This window comes from Oncorhynchus kisutch, linkage group LG21 (genome assembly GCF_002021735.2).
Source record: "Oncorhynchus kisutch isolate 150728-3 linkage group LG21, Okis_V2, whole genome shotgun sequence".
Classification (NCBI taxonomy): domain Eukaryota; kingdom Metazoa; phylum Chordata; class Actinopteri; order Salmoniformes; family Salmonidae; genus Oncorhynchus; species Oncorhynchus kisutch.
The window spans coordinates 46,980,392-46,999,494 of record NC_034194.2 but is presented as its reverse complement, the minus strand read 5'-3'; the positions used below and the strand labels follow the sequence as shown (position 1 = coordinate 46,999,494).

The following is a 19,103-nucleotide window of genomic DNA, read 5'->3' as shown; positions in this document are numbered from 1 at the left end:
TTCTACTGTGTTGTAGCTCTATACTAAGCTGCAGTATGTCTGTTCTACTGGTTGTAGCTCTATGCTAAGCTGCAGTGTGTCTGTTCTACTGGTTGTAGCTTTATGCTAAGCTGCAGTGTGTCTGTTCTACTGGTTGTAGCTCTATGCTAAGCTGCAGTGTGTCTGTTCTACTGGTTGTAGCTTTATGCTAAGCTGCAGTGTGTCTGTTCTACTGGTTGTAGCTCTATGCTAAGCTGCAGTGTGTGAAGGCTGAGATCCAGGATGTTAATGATGAGCACGTCAGGAGTCGACAGGAGCTGGAGCAGACGCAGAACCAACTCACCAGAGAACTCAAGTTCAAGTAAGTCCAACACACACACACACATTAATAAACACACACACACACGCACATGTGATGTGAGTACAGTCAGTAATTGAGTCACATATTCAGTATATTATATTATCTTTCGTGTGTGTGTGTATTAATGTGTATGTGTGTGTATTAATGTGTGCGTGCGTGTGTGCTTGTGTATGTGTGTATATTAATGTGTGTTGTGTGTGTGTGTGTGTGTATTAATGTGTGTGTGTGTGTATTAATGTGTGTGTATATTAATGTGTGTGTATATTAATGTGTGTGTGTGTGTTTGTGTATTAATGTGTGTGTGTGTGTGTGTGTTTGTGTATTAATGTGTGTGTGTATTAATGTGTGTATGTGTGTTTGTGTAGGTATCTGATCATAGAGAACTTCATTCCTCTGGAGGAGAAGAATAAGATCATGAACAGACTGACCTTTGACCCTGAGGAGGACCAGTGGAAGTTCATACCCCTCGTCCCTGCAGAGAGGTCAGGGTGGGTGTGTGTCTGTGTCTGTATCTGTAGTGTCTGTATCTTTAGTATCTGGAGTGTCTCTATCTGTAGTGTCTCTATCTGTAGTGTCTGTGTCTGTATCTGTAGTGTCTCTATCTGTAGTGTCTCTATCTGTAGTGTCTGTGTCTGTATCTGTATCTGTAGTGTCTGTATCTGTAGTGTCTGTATCTGTAGTGTCTGTATCTGTAGTGTCTCTATCTGTAGTGTCTGTGTCTGTATCTGTATCTGTAGTATCTGTATCTGTAGTGTCTGTATCTGTAGTGTCTGTATCTGTAGTGTCTGTATCTGTAGTGTCTGTATCTGTAGTGTCTCTATCTGTAGTGTCTGTATCTGTAGTGTCTATCTGTAGTGTCTGTATCTGTATCTGTATCTGTAGTGTCTGTATCTGTAGTGTCTGTATCTGTATCTGTAGTGTCTGTAGTATCTGTATCTGTAGTGTCTCTATCTGTATCTGTAGTGTCTGTATCTGTAGTGTCTGTATCTGTAGTGTCTGTATCTGTAGTGTCTCTATCTGTAGTGTCTGTATCTGTATCTGTAGTATCTGTATCTGTAGTGTCTGTATCTGTAGTGTCTGTATCTGTAGTGTCTCTATCTGTAGTGTCTGTATCTGTATCTGTAGTGTCTGTATCTGTAGTGTCTCTATCTGTAGTGTCTGTATCTGTAGTGTCTGTATCTGTAGTGTCTCTATCTGTAGTGTCTGTATCTGTATCTGTAGTGTCTGTATCTGTAGTGTCTGTATCTGTAGTGTCTGTATCTGTAGTGTCTGTATCTGTAGTGTCTCTATCTGTAGTGTCTGTGTCTGTATCTGTAGTGTCTCTATCTGTAGTGTCTCTATCTGTAGTGTCTCTATCTGTAGTGTCTGTGTCTGTATCTGTAGTGTCTCTATCTGTAGTGTCTCTATCTGTAGTGTCTGTATCTGTAGTGTCTGTATCTGTAGTGTCTCTATCTGTAGTGTCTGTGTCTCTATCTGTAGTGTCTCTATCTGTAGTGTCTCTATCTGTAGTGTCTCTATCTGTAGTGTCTCTATCTGTAGTGTCTGTGTCTCTATCTGTAGTGTCTGTATCTGTAGTGTCTCTATCTGTAGTGTCTGTATCTGTAGTGTCTGTATCTGTATCTGTAGTGTCTGTATCTGTAGTGTCTGTATCTGTAGTGTCTCTATATGTAGTGTCTCTATCTGTAGTGTCTCTATCTGTATCCGTGCTTCTCCACCTGCATTGCTTGCTGTTTGGGGTTTTAGGCTGGGTTTCTGTACAGCACTTTGAGATATCAGCTGATGTACGAAGGGCTATATAAATAAATTTGATTTGATTTGATTTGATCTGTAGTGTCTCTATCTGTAGTGTCTCTATCTGTAGTGTCTCTATCTGTAGTGTCTCTGTCTCTATCTGTAGTGTCTCTATCTGTAGTGTCTCTATCTATAGTGTCTCTATCTATAACTGTAGTGTCTCTATCTGTAGTGTCTCTATCTCTATCTGTAGTGTCTCTATCTCTATCTGTAGTGTCTCTATCTGTAGTGTCTGTGTCTGTATCTGTAGTGTCTCTATCTGTAGTGGCTCTATCTGTAGTGTCTCTATCTGTAGTGTCTGTATCTGTAGTGTCTCTATCTCTATCTGTAGTGTCTCTATCTGTAGTGTCTCTATCTGTAGTATCTGTATCTGTAGTGTCTCTATCTGTATCTGTATCTGTATCTGTAGTGTCTGTATCTGTAGTGTCTGTATCTGTAGTGTCTGTATCTGTAGTGTCTGTATCTGTATCTGTATCTGTAGTGTCTGTATCTGTAGTGTCTGTATCTGTATCTGTAGTGTCTCTATCTGTAGTGTCTGTATCTGTAGTGTCTCTATCTGTAGTGTCTGTATCTGTATCTGTAGTGTCTCTATCTGTAGTGTCTGTATCTGTAGTATCTGTACCTGTAGTGTCTGTATCTGTAGTGTCTCTATCTGTAGTGTCTGTATCTGTAGTGTCTGTATCTGTAGTGTCTCTATCTGTAGTGTCTCTATCTGTATCTGTATCTGTAGTGTCTGTATCTGTAGTGTCTGTATCTGTATCTGTAGTGTCTCTATCTGTATCTGTAGTGTCTCTATCTGTAGTGTCTATATCTGTATCTGTAGTGTCTCTATCTGTATCTGTATCTGTAGTGTCTGTATCTGTAGTGTCTGTATCTGTAGTGTCTCTATCTGTAGTGTCTGTATCTGTATCTGTAGTGTCTCTATCTGTAGTGTCTGTATCTGTAGTATCTGTACCTGTAGTGTCTGTATCTGTAGTGTCTCTATCTGTAGTGTCTGTATCTGTAGTGTCTGTATCTGTAGTGTCTCTATCTGTAGTGTCTCTATCTGTATCTGTATCTGTAGTGTCTGTATCTGTATCTGTAGTGTCTCTATCTGTAGTGTCTGTATCTGTAGTGTCTGTATCTGTATCTGTATCTGTAGTGTCTCTATCTGTATCTGTATCTGTAGTGTCTGTATCTGTAGTGTCTCTATCTGTATCTGTAGTGTCTGTATCTGTATCTGTAGTGTCTGTATCTGTAGTGTCTGTATCTGTAGTGTCTCTATATGTAGTGTCTCTATCTGTAGTGTATCTATCTGTATCTGTAGTGTCTCTATCTGTAGTGTCTCTATCTGTAGTGTCTCTATCTGTAGTGTCTCTATCTGTAGTGTCTGTATCTGTAGTGTCTCTATCTCTATCTGTAGTGTCTCTATCTGTAGTGTCTCTATATGTAGTGTCTCTATCTGTAGTGTCTGTATCTGTAGTGTCTCTATCTCTATCTGTAGTGTCTCTATCTGTAGTGTCTGTATCTGTATCTGTATCTGTATCTGTAGTGTCTCTATCTGTAGTGTCTGTATCTGTATCTGTAGTGTCTCTATCTGTATCTGTATCTGTAGTGTCTCTATCTGTAGTGTCTCTATCTGTATCTGTATCTGTAGTGTCTCTATCTGTATCTGTATCTGTAGTGTCTATCTGTATCTGTATCTGTATCTGTAGTGTCTGTATCTGTAGTGTCTGTATCTGTAGTGTCTCTATCTGTAGTGTCTCTATCTGTAGTGTCTCTATCTGTATCTGTATCTGTATCTGTAGTGTCTCTATCTGTATCTGTATCTGTAGTGTCTGTATCTGTAGTGTCTGTATCTGTATCTGTAGTGTCTCTATCTGTATCTGTAGTGTCTCTATCTGTAGTGTCTATATCTGTATCTGTAGTGTCTCTATCTGTATCTGTATCTGTAGTGTCTGTATCTGTAGTGTCTGTATCTGTAGTGTCTCTATCTGTAGTGTCTGTATCTGTATCTGTAGTGTCTCTATCTGTAGTGTCTGTATCTGTAGTATCTGTACCTGTAGTGTCTGTATCTGTAGTGTCTCTATCTGTAGTGTCTGTATCTGTAGTGTCTGTATCTGTAGTGTCTCTATCTGTAGTGTCTCTATCTGTACCTGTATCTGTAGTGTCTGTATCTGTATCTGTAGTGTCTCTATCTGTAGTGTCTGTATCTGTAGTGTCTGTATCTGTATCTGTAGTGTCTCTATCTGTATCTGTATCTGTAGTGTCTGTATCTGTATCTGTATCTGTAGTGTCTGTATCTGTAGTGTCTCTATCTGTATCTGTAGTGTCTGTATCTGTATCTGTAGTGTCTGTATCTGTAGTGTCTGTATCTGTAGTGTCTCTATATGTAGTGTCTCTATCTGTAGTGTCTCTATCTGTATCTGTAGTGTCTCTATCTGTAGTGTCTCTATCTGTAGTGTCTCTATCTGTAGTGTCTCTATCTGTAGTGTCTGTATCTGTAGTGTCTCTATCTCTATCTGTAGTGTCTCTATCTGTAGTGTCTCTATATGTAGTGTCTCTATCTGTAGTGTCTGTATCTGTAGTGTCTCTATCTCTATCTGTAGTGTCTCTATCTGTAGTGTCTGTATCTGTATCTGTATCTGTATCTGTAGTGTCTCTATCTGTAGTGTCTGTATCTGTATCTGTAGTGTCTCTATCTGTATCTGTATCTGTAGTGTCTCTATCTGTAGTGTCTCTATCTGTATCTGTATCTGTATCTGTAGTGTCTCTATCTGTATCTGTATCTGTAGTGTCTATCTGTATCTGTAGTGTCTGTATCTGTAGTGTCTGTATCTGTAGTGTCTCTATCTGTAGTGTCTCTATCTGTAGTGTCTCTATCTGTAGTGTCTCTATCTGTATCTGTATCTGTATCTGTAGTGTCTCTATCTGTATCTGTATCTGTAGTGTCTCTATCTGTATCTGTATCTGTATCTGTAGTGTCTCTATCTGTATCTGTATCTGTAGTGTCTATCTGTATCTGTATCTGTATCTGTAGTGTCTGTATCTGTAGTGTCTCTATCTGTAGTGTCTCTATCTGTAGTGTCTCTATCTGTAGTGTCTCTATCTGTATCTGTATCTGTATCTGTAGTGTCTCTATCTGTATCTGTATCTGTAGTGTCTCTATCTGTATCTGTATCTGTATCTGTAGTGTCTGTATCTGTAGTGTCTGTATCTGTAGTGTCTGTATCTGTATCTGTATCTGTATCTGTAGTGTCTGTATCTGTGGTGTCTGTATCTGTAGTGTCTGTATCTGTAGTGTCTATCTGTATCTGTATCTGTAGTGTCTCTATCTGTATCTGTATCTGTATCTGTAGTGTCTGTATCTGTAGTGTCTGTATCTGTAGTGTCTCTATCTGTATCTGTATCTGTATCTGTAGTGTCTGTATCTGTAGTGTCTGTATCTGTAGTGTCTGTATCTGTATCTGTATCTGTATCTGTAGTGTCTGTATCTGTGGTGTCTGTATCTGTAGTGTCTGTATCTGTAGTGTCTCTATCTGTATCTGTATCTGTAGTGTCTCTATCTGTATCTGTATCTGTATCTGTAGTGTCTGTATCTGTAGTGTCTGTATCTGTAGTGTCTGTATCTGTAGTGTCTGTATCTGTATCTGTAGTGTCTGTATCTGTATCTGTAGTGTCTCTATCTGTAGTGTCTCTATCTGTAGTGTCTGTATCTATATCTGTAGTGTCTGTATCTGTATCTGTAGTGTCTCTATCTGTAGTGTCTGTATCTGTAGTGTCTGTATCTGTAGTATCTGTAGTGTCTGCATCTGTAGTATCTGTAGTGTCTCTATCTGTAGTGTCTCTATCTGTAGTGTCTGTATCTGTAGTGTCTGTATCTGTATCTGTAGTGTCTGTATCTGTATCTGTAGTGTCTGTATCTGTATCTGTATCTGTAGTGTCTGTATCTGTATCTGTAGTGTCTGTATCTGTAGTGTCTGTATCTGTAGTGTCTGTATCTGTAGTGTCTGTATCTGTATTGTCTGTATCTGTATCTGTAGTGTCTGTATCTGTATCTGTAGTGTCTGTGTCTGTATCTGTAGTGTCTGTATCTGTATCTGTAGTGTCTGTATCTGTATCTGTAGTGTCTGTATCTGTATCTGTAGTGTCTGTATCTGTAGTGTCTGTATCTGTAGTGTCTGTAACTGTAGTGTCTGTATCTGTATCTGTAGTGTCTCTATCTGTATCTGTAGTGTCTGTGTCTGTATCTGTAGTGTCTGTATCTGTATCTGTAGTATCTGTAGTGTCTGTATCTGTATCTGTAGTGTCTGTATCTGTATCTGTAGTGTCTCTATCTGTAGTGTCTCTATATGTAGTGTCTCTATCTGTAGTGTCTCTATCTGTAGTGTCTCTATCTGTAGTGTCTCTATCTGTAGTGTCTCTATCTGTAGTGTCTCTATCTGTAGTGTCTATCTGTAGTGTCTCTATCTTTAGTATCTGTAGTGTCTGTATCTTTAAATCAAATCAAATCAAATGTATTTATGTAGCCCTTCGTACATCAGCTGATATCTCAAAGTGCTGTACAGAAACGCAGCCTAAAACCACAAACAGCAGGTCTAGAAGCACGGTGGCTAGGAAAAACTCCCTAGAAAGGCCAAAACCTAGGAAGAAACCTAGAGAGGAACCAGGCTATGTGGGGTGGCCAGTCCTCTTCTGGCTGTGCCGGGTGGCTATTATAACAGAACATGGCCAAGATGTTCAAATGTTAATAAATGACCAGCATGGTCCAATAATAATAAGGCAGAACAGTTGAAACTGGAGCAGCAGCACGGTCAGGTGGACTGGGGACAGCAAGGAGTCATCATGTCAGGTAGTCCTGGGGCATGGTCCTAGGGCTCAGGTCCTCAGAGAGAGAGAATTCGCAAGAGAGAAAGAGAGAATTAGAGAGAGCATACTTAAATTCGCATAGGACACCGAATAGGACAGGAGAAGTACTCCAGATATAACAAACTGACCCTAGCCCCCGACACATAAACTACTGCAGCATAAATACTGGAGGCTGAGACAGGAGGGGTCAGGAGACACTGTGGCCCCATCCGAGGACACCCCCAGACAGGGCCAAACAGGAAGGATATAACCCCACCAACTTTGCCAAAGCACAGCCCCCACACCACTAGAGGGATATCTTCAACCACCAACTTACCATCCTGAGACAAGGCTGAGTATAGCCCACAAAGATCTCCGCCACGGCACAACCCAAGGGGGGGCGCCAACCCAGACAGGATGATCACATCAGTGACTCAACCCACTCAGGTGACACACCCCTCCCAGGGACGGTATGAGAGAGCCCCAGTAAGCCAGTGACTCAGCCCCTGTAATAGGGTTAGAGGCAGAGAATCCCAGTGGAAAGAGGGGAACCGGCCAGGCAGAGACAGCAAGGGCGGTTCGTTGCTCCAGAGCCTTTCCGTTCACATTCCCACTCCTGGGCCAGACTACACTCAATCATATGACCCACTGAAGAGATGAGTCTTCAGTAAAGACTTAAAGGTTGAGACCGAGTTTGCGTCTCTGACATTGGTAGGCAGACCGTTCCATAAAAATGGAGCTATATAGGAGAAAGCCCTGCCTCCAGCTGTTTGTTTAGAAATTCTAGGGACAATTAGGAGGCCTGCGTCTTGTGACCGTAGCGTACGTGTAGGTATGTACGGCAGGACCAAATCAGAGAGATAGGTAGGAGCAAGCCCATGTAATGCTTTGTAGGTTAGCAGTAAAACCTTGAAATCAGCCCTTGCTTTGACAGGAAGCCAGTGTAGGGAGGCTAGCACTGGAGTAATATGATCACATTTTTTGGTTCTAGTCAGGATTCTAGCAGCCATATTTAGCACTAACTGAAGTTTATTTAGTGCTTTATCCGGGTAGCCGGAAAGTAGTCTGCAGTAGTCTGCAGTAGTCTAACCTAGAAGTGACAAAAGCATGGATTAATTTTTCTGCATCATTTTTGGACAGAAAGTTTCTGGTTTTTGCAATGTTACGTAGATGGAAAAAAGCTGTCCTTGAAATGGTCTTGATATGTTCTTCAAAAGAGAGATCAGGGTCCAGAGTAACGGCGAGGTCCTTCACAATTTTATTTGAGACGACTGTACAACCATTAAGATTAATTGTCAGATTCAACAGAAGATCTCTTTGTTTCTTGGGACCTAGAACAAGCATCTCTGTTTTGTCCGAGTTTAAAAGTAGAATGTTTGCAGCCATCCACTTTCTTATGTCTGAAACACATGCTTCTAGCGAGGGCAATTTTGGGGCTTCACCATGTTTCATTGAAATGTACAGCTGTGTGTCATCCGCATAGCAGTGAAAGTTAACATTATGTTTTCGAATGACATCCCCAAGAGGTAAAATATATAGTGAAAACAATAGTGGTCCTAAAACGGAACCTTGAGGAACACCGAAATGTACAGTTGATTTGTCAGAGGACAAACCATTCACAGAGACAAACTGATATCTTTCCGACAGATAAGATCTAAACCAGGCCAGAACTTGTCCGTGGAGACCAATTTGGGTTTCCAATCTCTCCAAAAGAATGTGGTGATCCATGGTATCAAAAGCAGCACTAAGGTCTAGGAGCACGAGGACAGATGCAGAGCCTCGGTCTGATGCCATTAAAAGGTCATTTACCACCTTCACAAGTGCAGTCTCAGTGCTATGATGGGGTCTAAAACCAGACTGAAGCATTTCGTATACATTGTTTGTCTTCAGGAAGGCAGTGAGTTGTGGCGCAACAGCCTTTTCAAAAAATGTTGAGAGGAATGGAAGATTCGATATAGGCCGATAGTTTTTATATTTTCTGGGTCAAGGTTTGGCTTTTCCAAGAGAGGCTTTATTACTGCCACTTTTAGTGAGTTTGGTACACTTTAGTATCTGTATCTGTAGTATCTGTAGTGTCTGTATCTGTAGTGTCTGTATCTGTAGTGTCTGTATCTGTAGTGTCTGTATCTGTAGTGTCTGTATCTGTAGTGTCTGTATCTGTATCTGTAGTGTCTGTATCTGTAGTGTCTGTATCTGTAGTGTCTGTATCTGTAGTGTCTGTATCTGTACTGTCTGTATCTGTACTGTCTGTATCTGTATCTGTAGTGTCTGTATCTGTATCTGTAGTATCTGTATCTGTAGTGTCTGTATCTGCATCTGTAGTGTCTGTATCTGTAGTGTCTGTATCTGTAGTGTCTGTATCTGTATCTGTAGTGTCTGTATCTGTATCTGTAGTGTCTGTATCTGTATCTGTAGTGTCTGTATCTGCATCTGTAGTGTCTGTATCTGTAGTGTCTGTATCTATAGTGTCTGTATCTATAGTATCTGTAGTGTCTGTAGTGTCTGTATCTGTATCTGTAGTGTCTGTAGTGTCTGTATCTTTAGTATTTGTATCTGTAGTGTCTGTATCTGTATCTGTAGTGTCTGTAGTGTCTGTATCTGTATCTGTAGTATCTGTAGTGTCTGTATCTGTATCTGTAGTGTCTGTATCTGTAGTGTCTGTATCTGTAGTGTCTGTGTCTGTATCTGTAGTGTCTGTATCTGTAGTGTCTGTATCTGTATCTGTAGTGTCTGTATCTGTAGTATCTGTATCTGTAGTGTCTGTATCTGTAGTGTCTGTGTCTGTATCTGTAGTGTCTGTATCTGTAGTGTCTGTATCTGTAGTGTCTGTATCTGTAGTGTCTGTGTCTGTATCTGTAGTGTCTGTATCTGTATAGTTAGTGTCTGTAGTGTCTGTATCTTTAGTATCTGTAGTGTCTGTATATGTAGTGTCTGTAGTGTCTGTATCTTTAGTATCTGTAGTGTCTGTATCTTTAGTATCTGTAGTGTCTGTATCTGTAGTGTCTTTATATTTAGTATCTGTATCTGTAGTGTCTGTATCTGTATCTGTAGTGTCTGTATCTGTATAGTTAGTGTCTGTAGTGTCTGTATCTTTAGTATCTGTAGTGTCTGTATATGTAGTGTCTGTAGTGTCTGTATCTTTAGTATCTGTAGTGTCTGTATCTGTATCTGTAGTGTCTGTATCTGTAGTGTCTGTATCTGTAGTGTCTGTATCTGTAGTGTCTGTATCTGTATCTGTAGTGTCTGTATCTGTATCTGTAGTGTCTGTATCTGTATCTGTAGTGTCTGTGTCTGTATCTGTAGTGTCTGTATATTTAGTATCTGTAGTGTCTGTATCTGTAGTGTCTGTATCTGTATCTGTAGTGTCTGTATCTGTATCTGTAGTGTCTGTATCTGTATCTGTAGTGTCTGTGTCTGTATCTGTAGTGTCTGTATATTTAGTATCTGTAGTGTCTGTATCTGTAGTGTCTGTATCTGTATCTGTAGTGTCTGTATCTGTATCTGTAGTGTCTGTATCTGTATCTGTAGTATCTGTATCTGTAGTGTCTGTATCTGTAGTGTCTGTATCTGTAGTGTCTGTATCTGTATCTGTAGTGTCTGTATCTGTAGTATCTGTAGTGTCTGTATCTGTATCTGTAGTATCTGTATCTGTAGTGTCTGTATCTGTAGTATCTGTATCTGTAGTGTCTGTGTCTGTAGTGTCTGTATCTGTAGTATCTGTATCTGTAGTGTCTGTATCTGTACCTGTAGTGTCTGTATCTGTAGTGTCTGTATCTGTAGTGTCTGTAGTGTCTGTGTCTGTATCTGTAGTGTCTGTGTCTGTATCTGTAGTGTCTGTGTCTGTATCTGTAGTGCCTGTATCTTTAGTATCTGTAGTGTCTGTGTCTGTATCTGTAGTGTCTGTGTCTGTATCTGTAGTATCTGTATCTGTAGTGTCTCTATCTGTAGTGTCTGTATCTGTAGTGTCTGTATCTGTAGTGTCTGTATCTGTAGTATCTGTATCTGTAGTGTCTGTATCTGTAGTATCTGTATCTGTAGTGTCTGTATCTGTAGTGTCTGTATCTGTAGTGTCTGTATCTGTAGTGTCTGTATCTGTAGTGTCTGTATCTGTAGTGTCTGTATCTGTAGTGTCTGTATCTGTAGTGTCTGTATCTGTAGTGTCTGTATCTGTATCTGTAGTGTCTGTATCTGTAGTGTCTGTATCTGTAGTGTCTGTATCTGTAGTGTCTGTATCTGTAGTGTCTGTATCTGTAGTGTCTTTATATTTAGTATCTGTATCTGTAGTGTCTGTATCTGTAGTGTCTGTATCTGTAGTATCTGTATCTGTAGTATCTGTATCTGTAGTGTCTGTATCTGTATCTGTAGTGTCTATATCTGTATCTGTAGTGTCTGTATCTGTAGTATCTGTATCTGTAGTGTCTGTATCTGTATCTGTAGTGTCTGTATCTGTAGTGTCTGTATCTGTAGTGTCTGTATCTGTAGTGTCTGTATCTGTAGTATCTGTATCTGTAGTGTCTGAATCTGTAGTGTCTGTATCTGTATCTGTAGTGTCTGTATCTGTAGTGTCTGTATCTGTAGTATCTGTATCTGTAGTATCTGTATCTGTATCTGTAGTATCTGTATCTGTAGTGTCTGTATCTGTATCTGTAGTGTCTGTATCTGTAGTGTCTGTAGTGTCTGTATCTGTAGTATCTGTATCTGTAGTGTCTGTATCTGTAGTGTCTGTATCTGTAGTATCTGTAGTGTGTATCTGTAGTGTCTATCTGTAGTGCCTGTATCTGTATCTGTAGTATCTGTATCTGTAGTGTCTGTATCTGTATCTGTAGTATCTGTATCTGTAGTGTCTGTATCTGTAGTGTCTGTAGTGTCTGTATCGTAGTGTCTGTATCTGTATCTGTAGTATCTGTATCTGTAGTATCTGTATCTGTAGTGTCTGTATCTGTATCTGTAGTGTCTGTATCTGTAGTGTCTGTGTCTGTATCTGTATCTGTAGTGTCTGTATCTGTATCTATAGTGTCTGTAGTGTCTGTGTCGGTATCTGTAGTGTCTGTATCTGTAGTGTCTGTATCTGTAGTGTCTGTATCTGTATCTGTAGTATCTGTATCTGTAGTGTCTGTATCTGTATCTGTAGTATCTGTATCTGTAGTGTCTGTATCTGTAGTGTCTGTATCTGTAGTGTCTGTATCTGTATCTGTAGTATCTGTATCTGTAGTATCTGTATCTGTAGTGTCTGTATCTGTATCTGTAGTATCTGTATCTGTAGTGTCTGTATCTGTATCTGTAGTGTCTGTATCTGTAGTGTCTGTATCTGTATCTTAGTATCTGTAGTGTCTGTATCTGTAGTGTCTGTATCTGTAGTGTCTGTATCTGTAGTGTCTGTATCTGTAGTGTCTGTATCTGTATCTTTAGTATCTGTAGTGTCTGTATCTGTAGTGTCTGTATCTGTAGTGTCTGTATATGTAGTGTCTGTATCTGTAGTGTCTGTATCTGTAGTGTCTGTATCTGTAGTGTCTGTATCTGTAGTATCTGTAGTGTCTGTATCTGTATCTGTAGTGTCTGTATCTGTAGTATCTGTAGTGTCTGTATCTGTAGTGTCTGTGTCTGTATCTGTAGTGTCTGTATCTGTAGTGTCTGTGTCTGTATCTGTAGTGTCTGTGTCTGTATCTGTAGTGCCTGTATCTTTAGTATCTGTAGTGTCTGTGTCTGTATCTGTAGTGTCTGTGTCTGTATCTGTAGTATCTGTATCTGTAGTGTCTCTATCTGTAGTGTCTGTATCTGTAGTGTCTGTATCTGTAGTATCTGTATCTGTAGTGTCTGTATCTGTAGTGTCTGTATCTGTAGTGTCTGTATCTGTATCTGTATTCTGTAGTGTCTGTATCTGTAGTGTCTGTATCTGTAGTGTCTATGTCTGTATCTGTAGTGTCTTTATATTTAGTATCTGTATCTGTAGTGTCTGTATCTGTAGTGTCTGTATCTGTAGTGGCTGTATCTGTATCTGTAGTATCTGTATCTGTAGTGTCTGTATCTGTAGTGTCTGTATCTGTAGTGTCTGTATCTGTATCTGTAGTGTCTGTATCTATAGTGTCTGTATCTCTAGTGTCTGTATCTGTATCTGTAGTGTCTGTATCTGTATCTGTAGTATCTGTATCTGTAGTGTCTGTATCTGTAGTGTCTGTATCTGTAGTGTCTGTATCTGTAGTGTCTGTATCTGTATCTGTAGTGTCTGTATCTGTAGTGTCTGTATCTGTAGTGTCTGTATCTGTATCTGTAGTATCTGTATCTGCATCTGTAGTGTCTGTATCTGTAGTGTCTGTATCTGTAGTATCTGTATCTGTAGTGTCTGTATCTGTATCTGTAGTGTCTGTATCTGTAGTGTCTATGTCTGTATCTGTAGTGTCTGTATCTGTAGTGTCTGTATCTGTAGTATCTGTATCTGTAGTGTCTGAATCTGTAGTGTCTGTATCTGTAGTATCTGTATCTGTAGTATCTGTATCTGTATCTGTAGTATCTGTATCTGTAGTGTCTGTATCTGTATCTGTAGTGTCTGTATCTGTAGTGTCTGTAGTGTCTGTATCTGTAGTATCTGTATCTGTAGTGTCTGTATCTGTAGTGTCTGTATCTGTAGTGTCTGTATCTGTAGTGTCTGTATCTGTAGTATCTGTAGTGTGTATCTGTAGTGTCTATCTGTAGTGTCTGTATCTGTATCTGTAGTATCTGTATCTGTAGTGTCTGTATCTGTATCTGTATCTGTAGTGTCTGTATCTGTAGTGTCTGTATCTGTATCTGTAGTGTCTGTATCTGTATCTGTAGTATCTGTATCTGTAGTGTCTGTATCTGTAGTATCTGTATCTGTAGTATCTGTATCTGTAGTGTCTGTATCTGTATCTGTAGTGTCTGTATCTGTAGTGTCTGTATCTGTAGTGTCTGTATCTGTAGTGTCTGTATCTGTATCTGTAGTGTCTGTATCTGTATCTGTAGTGTCTGTAGTGTCTGTGTCTGTATCTGTAGTGTCTGTATCTGTAGTGTCTGTATCTGTAGTGTCTGTATCTGTAGTGTCTGTATCTGTAGTGTCTGTATCTGTATCTGTAGTATCTGTATCTGTAGTATCTGTATCTGTAGTGTCTGTATCTGTATCTGTAGTGTCTGTATCTGTAGTGTCTGTATCTGTATCTTTAGTATATGTAGTGTCTGTATCTGTAGTGTCTGTATCTGTAGTGTCTGTATCTGTAGTGTCTGTATCTGTAGTGTCTGTATCTGTATCTTTAGTATCTGTAGTGTCTGTATCTGTAGTGTCTGTATCTGTAGTGTCTGTATCTGTAGTGTCTGTATCTGTAGTGTCTGTATCTGTAGTATCTGTATCTGTAGTATCTGTATCTGTAGTGTCTGTATCTGTATCTGTAGTGTCTGTATCTGTAGTGTCTGTATCTGTAGTGTCTGTATCTGTAGTGTCTGTGTCTGTATCTGTAGTGTCTGTGGCTGTATCTGTAGTGTCTGTATCTTTAGTATCTGTAGTGTCTGTATCTGTAGTATCTGTATCTGTAGTGTATGTATCTGTAGTATCTCTATCTGTAGTGTCTGTATCTGTAGTGTCTGTATCTGTAGTGTCTGTATCTGTATCTGTAGTGTCTGTATCTGTAGTATCTGTAGTGTCTGTATCTGTAGCTGTAGTGTCTGTATCTGTAGCTGTTGTGTCTGTATCTGTAGTGTCTGTATCTGTAGTGTCTGTATCTGTAGTGTCTGTATCTGTAGTGTCTGTATCTTTAGTATCTGTAGTGTCTGTATCTGTAGTGTCTGTATCTGTAGTGTCTGTATCTGTAGTGTCTCTATCTGTATCTGTAGTGTCTGTATCTGTAGTGTCTGTATCTGTAGTGTCTGTATCTGTAGCTGTTGTGTCTGTATCTTTAGTGTCTGTATCTTTAGTATCTGTAGTGTCTGTATCTGTAGTGTCTGTATCTTTAGTTTCTGTAGTGTCTGTATCTGTAGTGTCTGTATCTGTAGTGTCTATCTGTAGTATCTGTAGTGTCTGTATCTTTAGTGTCTGTATCTTTAGTATCTGTAGTGTCTGTATCTGTAGTATCTGTAGTGTCTGTATCTGTAGTGTCTGTATGTGTAGTGTCTGTATCTTTAGTATCTGTAGTGTCTATCTGTAGTGTCTGTATCTTTAGTATCTGTAGTGTCTGTATCTTTAGTATCTGTAGTGTCTGTATCTGTATCTGTAGTGTCTGTAGTGTCTGTATCTGTATCTGTAGTATCTGTAGTGTCTGTATCTGTTTCTGTTGTGTCTGTATCTGTAGTGTCAGTATCTGTAGTATCTGTAGTGTGTATCTGTAGTGTCTGTATCTGTAGTGTCTGTATCTGTATCTGTAGTGTCTGTATCTGTATGTGTAGTGTCTGTATCTGTAGTGTCTATATCTGTATCTGTAGTGTCTGTATCTGTAGTGTCTGTATCTGTAGTATCTGTGTCTGTATCTGTAGTGTCTGTATCTGTATCTGTGGTGTCTGTGTCTGTATCTGTAGTGTCTGTATCTGCATCTGTAGTGTCTGTATCTGTATGTGTAGTGTCTGTATCTGTAGTGTCTATATCTGTATCTGTAGTGTCTGTATCTGTAGTGTCTGTGTCTGTATCTGTATCTGTAGTGTCTGTATCTGTATGTGTAGTGTCTGTATCTGTAGTGTCTGTATCTGTATCTGTAGTGTCTGTATCTGTAGTGTATATATCTGTATCTGTAGTGTCTGTATCTGTATGTGTAGTGTCTGTATCTGTATCTGTATCTGTAGTGTCTGTATCTGTAGTGTCTGTATCTGTAGTGTCTGTATCTGTATCTGTAGTATCTGTATCTGTAGTGTCTGTATCTGTAGTGTCTGTATCTGTAGTGTCTGTATCTGTAGTGTCTGTATCTGTATCTGTAGTGTCTGTATCTGTATCTGTAGTGTCTGTAGTGTCTGTATCTGTATCTGTAGTGTCTCTATCTGTAGTGTCTGTATCTGTAGTGTCTGTATCTGTATCTGTATCTGTAGTGTCTGTATCTGTATCTGTAGTGTCTGTATCTGTATCTGTATGTGTATCTGTAGTGTCTGTATCTGTAGTATCTGTATCTGTAGTGTCTGTATCTGTATCTGTAGTGTCTGTATCTGTAGTGTCTGTATCTGTAGTGTATGTGTCTGTGTCTGTGTCTGTAGTGTCTATATCTATATATGTAGTGTCTGTATCTGTAGTGTCTGTATCTGTAGTGTCTGTATCTGTAGTGTCTGTATCTGTAGTGTCTGTATCTGTAGTGTCTGTATCTGTAGTGTCTGTATCTGTAGTGTCTGTATCTGTAGTATCTGTATCTGTAGTGTCTGTATCTGTAGTGTCTGTATCTGTAGTGTCTGTATCTGTAGTGTCTGTATCTGTAGTGTCTGTATCTGTATCTGTAGTGTCTGTGTCTGTATCTGTAGTGTCTGTATCTGTAGTGTCTGTTTCTGTAGTGTCTCTATCTGTAGTGTCTCTATCTGTATCTGTAGTATATGTGTATCTGTGTCTATCTGTATGTGTGTGTCTGTCTGTCTGTCTTTGTGTATCTGTGTCTATCTGTCTGTCTGTGTGTATCTCTGTCTCACGCTTGAAAAGCCTTGGTGATAAGAGTAAGCTTGTGCACTGATAGATCTCAGCCATGCACTTAGGCTACCGGTACACAGACTACCGGCACACAGCCTACCAGTACACAGGCTACCGGTACATAGGCTACCAGTATGTGGCCTTCAGATTGCTGGCCTGTCCAAAACCAGCTAGCGAGGTACTGCTCTGTTTCAGCTGGTATGGTCAGTCTAGCTGTCTGGAGAAGGTACTGCTCTGTTTCAGCTGTTATGGTCAGTCTAGCTGTATGGAGAAGGTACTGCTCTGTTTCAGCTGGTATGGTCAGTCTAGCTGTGTGGAGGAGAAGGTACTGCTCTGTTTCAGCTGGTATGGTCAGTCTAGCTGTATGGAGAAGGTACTGCTCTGTTTCAGCTGGTATGGTCAGTCTAGCTGTATGGAGAAGGTACTGCTCTGTTTCAGCTGGTATGGTCAGTCTAGCTGTGTGGAGGAGAAGGTACTGCTCTGTTTCAGCTGGTATGGTCAGTCTAGCTGTATGGAGAACAAGGTGCTTTCTGTATCTGTCCTTGTATTTGTGACCTCTGAAATGTTGAACTCTTTCTAGACTTTAATGTGATATGTGGAATGAAATAAAGGTTTATTATTTTCTCTCTGTCTCTCTCCCTCTCTCAGTCAGTTCAGCCAGATGAAGAAGAGGCCGGCTTCTGCAGTCGGATACAAACGACCAATCAGCCAGTACGCACTGGTCTCCTTAGCGATGGGAGCTCACTCCAGATACCGGGTAAGTGTGTGTGTGATAGGGAGAGTGAATATGCTCTGTAGTTATGTAACCCAATGCTTTAAAAAAAAGCTTTGTTTCCTCCTCTATGCTTCTGTGTGTGTGTGTGTGTGTAGGCTGAGAACATCATGTTCCTGGAGCTGGACATGACTCATCCCACCACTGTCTCATTGGACCACCGGCCATCGGAGGTGGGGCCTAATTATAGCCCCTACCCAACAGACAACGTTCCCCACAGGGAGCGAGCTGCACGTGTCCGCATGTCACGATCCTGGTGAGACACACACACCTCCGCCAGATCACGTGTCTCTTAACCTGTCCTTGTGTGATGTCATATCTTCTTCCTGTTCCAGGTGTCAGACCCCGCGAGCCATCACTTCCTCCACCTCCACCGTTTCCCTGGCAACCCATTCTACAGCCACGCCCACTGCCGCCCAGTGAAGAGCAGCCTACCTCACTACCTATCCCTTCCATATCTCTCTCTCTCCTTTCCATATTTCTCTCTCTCCTTCTCCATATCTCTCCCTCTCCCTTCCATATCTCCTTTCCATCTCTCCCTCTCCATATCTCTCCCTCTCCCTTCCATATCTCTCCCTCCCTTCCATATCTCTCCCTCCCTTCCATATCTCTCCCTCCCTTCCATTTCTCTCCCTCTCCCTTCCATATCTCTCCCTTCCATATCTCTCCCTCTCCCTTCCATATCTCTCCCTCTCCCTTCCATATATCTCCCTCCCTTCCATATCTCTCCCTCCCTTCCATATCTCTCCCTCCCTTCCATATCTCTCCCTCCCTTCCATATCTCTCCCTCCCTTCCATATCTCCCTCTCCCTTCCATATCTCTCCCTCTCCCTTCCATATCTCTCCCTCTCCCTTCCATATCTCTCCCTCTCCATATCTCCCTCTCCCTTCCATATCTCTCCCTCTCCCTTCCATATCTCTCCCTCTCCCTTCCATATCTCTCCCTCTCCATATCTCCCTCTCCCTTCCATATCTCTCGCTCTCCATATCTGTCTTCCATATCTCTCCCTCTCCCTTCCATCTCTCTCTCTCCCTCTCTCCCTCTCCATATCTCCCCCTCCCTCTCCATATCTCCCTCTCCATATCTCTCCCTCTCCCTTCCATATCTCTCCCTCTCCCTTCCATATCTCTCCCTCTCCATATCTCTCCTTCTCCCTTCCATATCTCTCCCTCTCCATATCTCTCCTTCTCCCTTCCATATCTCTCCTTCTCCCTTCCATACCTCTCCCTTTCCCTTCCTACTTCTACACATCTCCTTCCCTCCCTACAGGCTATGAACACTGAACTAAAGAAACGAGACATAATGGCCTGTCTACCTACAGGCTATGAACACTGAACTAAAGAAACGAGACGTTACGGCCTGTCTACCTACAGGCTATGAACACTGAACTAAAGAAACGACACGTTACGGCCTGTCTACCTACAGGCTATGAACACTGAACTAAAGAAACGAGACGTTATGGCCTGTCTACCGACAGGCTATGAACACTGAACTAAAGAAACGAGATGATTGATGGTACTAGTAGTTTCTCCTCTGATTTCAATAATCAAAGATCAGGTTCGTGTTCTGAACTCTCAACTCGCTGCCGCATACCGGATCAAAGTGAGATGGTGGAACCCATGAAACTTTTCTTGGCTCAGAGAAATGCTGATGCCTACTTCAAACATCATTGTTCCGCGAGCATCACATTGGAACATGGTTCAGTGGTAAGTTATTGATGTGGAATGGATGTTGATGAGGTCCACAACATGGTTCAGTGGTGAGTTATTGATGT

At 40.9% G+C, this 19,103-nt stretch overlaps 2 protein-coding genes across 6 annotated transcripts in view; both read left to right on the top strand.

Annotated features, from left to right (window-relative positions):
* The window catches only part of LOC109886035 (kinesin-like protein KIF3C), a 40,186-nt gene extending 22,308 nt beyond the window's left edge, over nucleotides 1-17,878 (top strand). The window contains exons 4-8 of one of the 2 annotated variants that reach the window (XM_031800687.1): nucleotides 222-340; nucleotides 706-822; nucleotides 17,205-17,313; nucleotides 17,427-17,584; nucleotides 17,664-17,878. In XM_031800687.1, the coding sequence (XP_031656547.1) occupies nucleotides 222-340; nucleotides 706-822; nucleotides 17,205-17,313; nucleotides 17,427-17,584; nucleotides 17,664-17,751 (591 nt within the window). In that variant the 3' untranslated portion in view covers nucleotides 17,752-17,878. Of the gene's footprint in view, nucleotides 1-221; nucleotides 341-705; nucleotides 829-17,204; nucleotides 17,314-17,426; nucleotides 17,585-17,663 lie in introns of both variants that reach the window. The other variant, XM_031800686.1, reaches the window with a different exon arrangement.
* A 617-nt stretch (nucleotides 17,879-18,495) lies between these two features.
* mapre3b (microtubule-associated protein, RP/EB family, member 3b) overlaps nucleotides 18,496-19,103 on the top strand; it is an 85,415-nt gene continuing 84,807 nt past the window's right edge. For all 4 annotated transcript variants that reach the window (XM_031800680.1, XM_031800682.1, XM_031800681.1 and 1 more), the window contains exon 1: nucleotides 18,496-19,035. In XM_031800680.1, the coding sequence (XP_031656540.1) occupies nucleotides 18,974-19,035 (62 nt within the window). In that variant the 5' untranslated portion in view covers nucleotides 18,496-18,973. The remainder of the gene's footprint in view (nucleotides 19,036-19,103) is intronic.